Genomic DNA, 5,709 nt, shown 5'->3' with positions numbered 1-5,709 from the left:
GGGGGGGGGGGGGGGGAGGAATGGAGTTTATTGTGGCCAGGGCTAATAAGCTCAGTAATTAGGCCAGAAAGCAAAGGTTCAGACCTGGAGTCTGAAATACCAGGATTCAGGGTTGGGTCAGAGCAGGAAACCAAAGAAAGTAAGGGCCAGGGGGCAGGGGCATTGGGGGACAGAAATCAGGGCAGGGGTTGAGGTTGGGTACCAAGGAAGTCGTTGGCAGAGATGCGGTCATAGTCCCAGACCTGCAGGACCAGCACTGCCGGCTGCCGGAACTCAACCTCCTCAAGGGCGAAGGGTCCGGGCCGGCGCCGGACACTCACTTCCCGCTCAGTGGGCAAGTAGTCAAAGTGAAACACAAAGCGCCAGTTGAAGTTCCCCTCCCCAGTCAGGGAGTTGAAGTGGACGTCTGTCTCCTGCTTCTCCTGCTCCAGCCCCTTCACCCAGCTGAGGCCAGGGGAAAGGGACAGTCCGAGGGCGACAGGCATCAGGGCTGGGGCCTACCCAGAACCCGGCTCCTCACCCACCTTACCCCTCCACTCACCCAGCTCCAGGCACCATGAAGGGCTTGGGGGACAGGGCTCTGGGCTTGCCCCAGGGCCCAGGCCTCTGTTTGCAGTTCCCGCTTAGTCCACAGCTACTGCGCGGCCCAGCCTGCAGGCCTACCTTTTCACATAGATGTCACTCGACATCTCTCCAGTGAGCGGATTCACATCATCCAGAACCACATCTTCCGTGTTCCAGATGATGACTCTGAGCTCATAGCTGGGGGGATATTGGGGGATGGTTTTCAGACTCTTGAGAGGGGCCCTGGGAGGGGCTGCAGGAAGCAGGAAGGACCTGGGCCAGGGCCTCTGACATTCATTGAGCACCTGGAGTGTGCCCAGCTGGGTAATCAGAATGCCTGTGGTCCCATGAAGGGACAGCCCCAGGTATCACTGACCACCCCAGCCACAGTGGATGCCATGAAGAATGGTCTGCCAACCCAAGCTGGGCCTGTGAGGTTCTTCTTCCCATAAATTTGGAATCAGAGCCCTGAAACGTTGAGTGGCATAGCATCAGATGCAGAGTTACAGCCACTGCAAGCCCAAGTGATGTGCCAGGTGAAGAGTTGGGGCACAGAAAACTGGTGAGTGAGCAGAGAAAGCCAGTCTTCAGAGAGAAGTGGAAGGATGGGAGAAACAGTGGGGATGAGAGCATGCAGCCCCAAGGGACAGAAGGAAGGGCTGCAATATTCTGCATCCTACCCTCTTGTGGCCCTGTCCTTGGCCGTCTGGGTTTGCCTAGATAGTGGCTGTTTTCTCTTTCCCAGCATCAATTTCCCCTCATTTGTTGACAACACCCTGGTTTTTTGCTGGCAACCCCCCCACACACCACCACCACCACTGTCGATCAATGTGATTCTGGTGGGGCAGATCCCTACCTGGCTCCAGGGGTGGAACATCACCTAGGACTGGCCAGTAAGTGTATTACAGCCCCCTGACCACAACAATTGGTTCTGGGAACAGCATTTGATCTAAGGTGGTCTAATGAGAGTCAGCCCTGAGGATTTTGCTATAACTGTGAAAGAGGTGTTTATTTCTGTTCAAGTGGCCCAGCTGGTAAGAAGTAAGCCTGGTACTGCTAGAAGCCACCTTGCCCCCAGACTGCAAAAGTCTCCCTGAGAGTGTCACACCAAGGAAGGCTGAACCCAGAGGTAGAAATTGACAGGCTGCTGACAACATCTGAGCATCTGGATCCAGCCCTGACTGAAGTGGCTCCATCCTGCACAGAACTCCTCTCAGACTAGCTCAGGTTGGAAGGGGGTTTATGAAATGTATTTGGACTTTTTCAGTTTACACATAACAGACACCCTACTCACAGTGAGTTATGAAAAAGGTGAACTTAATGATGCACCTAACTGAAAGGGCTGTGGTCTCTGCCTGCTTCACTGAGGGCTCAGATTTTCAGAGGACCCTTATACAGGTAGAACAAGATGTGCCCCGCCCCTTTGAGGAAGGGCCAGAACTCTCTTACCTGATTGGCTGCCGAGGTTTGATGTCAACTGGAGGTGGGGCAGGCACATCTCGGGGGAAAATGTCAACCCACATGTGAAGAGATCCCTGAAGGCACAGGACTAGGCTGGAGGATCTTGCTAGGGTCCCCACCTCCCCAACAGCCCTGTGGCCAGAGGCTGTGCCTTGCCCCAGGTGGAGAGAAGAGCTAGGGTCGAAAGGGTGGGGTCAGGCAGATCCTGGGGGGGTGAGGATAAAGGTGGAGTGTGAAGTTGGGGTTCCAGGGTCGAGGTTAGGTTGGGGGTGCAGGGAAGAGGTCCCAGAAGTTGGGTATGAGGTCTATGATGGAGGTCCAAGACAAGTGGGGATGTGGGGAACCACCATCAGGAGCCAGACTCAGAATTGGCAGTATGGTGCCCAGGGGAGATTTGGGGGAAGGGGCATCCTGGGGGTCCAGAGTCCAGGATCATGTGGGAATCCTGGGATTCTGGGAGTCCTGGGAGTCTTGGTAGTCTGGGATTCTGAGGTCGGGTAACCCCTCCCTCACCTGTAGCAGTCCTGGGCTGCGGGGGTGGTAGAGGGGCCGTGTTTCTACGTGTTCAGGTACCAGCTGGATCCCAAGTCCTGGCATCTCTTGCCAGCGCCGCAGCACAAGCAATGCCTGGGCCTCCTCGAGGGCCCCACTTGCCACCCTGGAGACCCCACTACCTGAAACAAGAGGGCATGAGCTTGAGTCACGCACAGTTTCCAGCTCTCCCCCCCCCTCCCCGTGCCCCTCCATAGAAGCTTTAAGCTGAGGCAGCCACTGTGTTGGAGAGAGCCTGTGGACTGGAAGGGCAAGTCTGCAGTGCCAAAAAGTGGGGGAAGCTGCTATAACAACTTTTCCCAGCGAAAAGCCAGCTGTCAGGGAGAGAGTGGGATTGGAGGGGCTGCAGCCTTAGAGAAAAGACCACCAGCCATTCATGAGACATGAACTCAATTCCACAGCCACAATCAGCTGGAGGGGACAATCTATGGGGCTACCCTGTGTTCTGGGAACTTGATTAGCTATGGCTCTGAGGGGTCCACTTTTGCTCTTTGGGGATCTCAACGCTCACCAGCAAAGACCATTTTCTTCCCACCATCCAAGAATCTTGTCCTTACTCAACTGAACTCACCTCTGCTTGCTGAAGGAAGTCAGCAAAGACCATTTTCTTCCCACCATCCAAGAATCTTGTCCTTACTCAACTGAACTCACCTTCTCTGCTTGCTGAAGGAAGGGGGCTCTTTGAGAGGGCATACTAGACTGGGCATCTGGGGCCTGCTGTACCTTGTTCTACCACCATCTTGCTCCCTTTGGCCTGTCCAGCAGAGAAAGGCTGGTACCTGGGGACAGGGTCTCTGGCGGTGTCAGAAAGACCTTGCTGCCCACCTTGACAGCCCCTGTTCGGTACTCAGGGGCGGGGAGGCCACAGCGTTGGCACAGCCCCGCCAGGATCTGCGAAGGCCGGAATGCATCACGCCAGGCATTGTACCCATCCCTGCAGGCACAAAAGGAAGGTGCCTCAGCTGGGTCCAGCATATGGACACAGTTGGGCACAGGGGCAGGGATGGGGACTCTTGAAGGCATAGGACCCAGGTTCATAACTCCAACAGGAGACATGTTAGTCTTCATTTACAGTGATTAAAAAAAAAAAAATCAAAGATGTGTGCCAGGTGCTCCCATGACGGAGATAATGATATTATCTCCATTTCGAAGATGAGGAAACTGAGGCTCAAAGAGGCCAAGTGACTTATACAGGATCCCAACTCCCAAGGCCAAGTCTTGACCTCTGAGCTATAATGTCTTGGTTGGGTAGTGGCGGGTCCCCTTTTATGAAATCATGCAATTTGGAGATACAAATGGGAATGTGAGCTTGAACATGTTTGGTCAGAGACCTAGAATGGCTGCTGAGGGCCCCAGACTCACACGTCATACTGCGAGGCCAGCCCACAGTTCGCTCTGTGGTGACTGTAGAATCGGTTTTCCAGATCAATGTGGGTCTCCCCGATGAGGTCATCAGAACCCACAAGGTCATGATCGAATATGGCCACGGTCAGCTCTGGCTCAGCCGGGAGGGAGATACTTAGCTCCAGGACCCTGGCCAGGAGGGAGAGTGGCTGAGGACACCTCCACACCCTAGGAGGTGGTGTAGGGTGGGAGTAGGGGTGTCAGCAGCGTGGGTCCATTCCACCACCATCACCAGGCCAGTTACCCAAGTGAGAGCCCTTGGGCCACAGGGCCTGATGGTCAAATTGCTCCCCCATCCCTATCCCCAGGGCCCAGCCTCACTCTCCAAAGACGGGGTTGAGCTGCTTGGGGATATAGCGTTCCTTGGTGTCCTGCCGTTCCCGGCCAGCGCTCACCACCACATAGGGGTCTGCTTTGCCGTTAGGGTCTGCAGGAGCCAGGTTGGTAGCCTAGTGGGACAGTATGGAGTGGAATTGGAGGAAGTGTCATTGTCATAGCCCAAGATTATCCTTGTTGGACCTAATCTCAGATTAAATGTAAGCAGGAAGTTACCAAGGAGAGATCTCCCGCTGTGAGAAGTTAACTGGGAGGTTCAAGATGCCGTTTATTTTCAATTAGTTATGAGATGCTTAAGACATACAAATAAGTATAATGAAAAATATAATAAAAAACAAGATATGTGGAACAATGTACAGAATAAGGGACTTGTTCAATTTATGACTCTCCATATTGTTTGTCTTTTATTTTTTATGATGAGCATCTTTTACTATTAGGAATAATTAAGGGTTAGCATGGTGCTGGTAACACCAAGGTCACAGGTTCGGATCCCCTTACCGGCCAGCTGCCAAAAACAAACCAAAAAAAGAAAAAGTTAGGTTAACCTGAATATGAATCAGGGACCAACCACCCAAGTGAAGTTCTTGGGAACTGTTATGCGCTGAATTGAAGCTCTATTCCCCAGTACCTCGCAGGAGACAGGACCTTTAAAGAGGTGATTAAGTTAAAAGAGGCTATTAAGGTAGGCCCTTATCCAATTTGACTTGTGTTCTTTTAAGAAGAGGAAATTTGAACACACAGACACCAGGAATGTGCATGCACAGAGGAAAGACCAGGTGAGGACACAGTGAGAAGGTGGCCATCCGCAGGCCAAGGAGAGTGGCCTTAGGAGAAACCAAACCTGCTGGCACCCAGATCTTGGAGTTTTAGCATTCAGAACTGTGAGAGAACAAATTTCTGCTGGATAAGCCTCCCACTGAGATGTTTTGTTATGGCAGACCTAGCGAACTAATATAGGAACCACGCAAGCTGATGCTCCGACAACAATGCTGGAACCTCTTGAAGGAAAACTGTTGGCCTTAAGACCTCCAGCAAACAGAAAGGAGGCACAGCCTCTAGTGGGCCTGTTTGGGTATTGGAGGCAGTTCACATGGGGATCCTGCTCAACCCACTATATAAGATCTCTCATAAGACAGCTCCCTTTGAATGGTACCCTTTGTTTTTTTTTTAAAATGACTGGTAAGGGGATCTCAACCCTTGGCTTGGTGTTGTCAGCACCACGCTCAGCGAGTGAGCCAACCGGCCATCCCTATATGGGATCCGAACCCGGGGCCTTGGTGTTATCAGCACCGCACTCTCCCGAGTGAGCCAACGGCCGGCCCTAAATGGTACCCTTTGAATGAAAGGCCCTAGGAACAATTCAACAAACTGTATAGACTTCTACTTGGGCCA

The 5,709-nt window shown here is 52.8% G+C and overlaps 1 protein-coding gene across 1 annotated transcript in view; it reads right to left on the bottom strand.

Moving 5' to 3' along the window:
* The window catches only part of LOC103588683 (fer-1-like protein 4), a 44,205-nt gene that overhangs the window by 2,240 nt on the left and 36,256 nt on the right, over positions 1 to 5,709 (bottom strand). The window contains exons 36-42 of the mRNA XM_008570483.1: positions 4,303 to 4,430; positions 3,940 to 4,110; positions 3,357 to 3,511; positions 2,539 to 2,699; positions 2,014 to 2,099; positions 664 to 762; positions 203 to 444 (exon numbers count right to left, since the gene is read on the bottom strand). Coding sequence (XP_008568705.1) covers positions 203 to 444; positions 664 to 762; positions 2,014 to 2,099; positions 2,539 to 2,699; positions 3,357 to 3,511; positions 3,940 to 4,110; positions 4,303 to 4,430 — 1,042 coding nt within the window. The remainder of the gene's footprint in view (positions 1 to 202; positions 445 to 663; positions 763 to 2,013; positions 2,100 to 2,538; positions 2,700 to 3,356; positions 3,512 to 3,939; positions 4,111 to 4,302; positions 4,431 to 5,709) is intronic.

This window comes from Galeopterus variegatus, unplaced genomic scaffold (genome assembly GCF_000696425.1).
Source record: "Galeopterus variegatus unplaced genomic scaffold, G_variegatus-3.0.2 Scaffold3, whole genome shotgun sequence".
In the NCBI taxonomy this organism is placed as follows: domain Eukaryota; kingdom Metazoa; phylum Chordata; class Mammalia; order Dermoptera; family Cynocephalidae; genus Galeopterus; species Galeopterus variegatus.
This window is presented reverse-complemented; position numbering and strand designations above follow the sequence as displayed.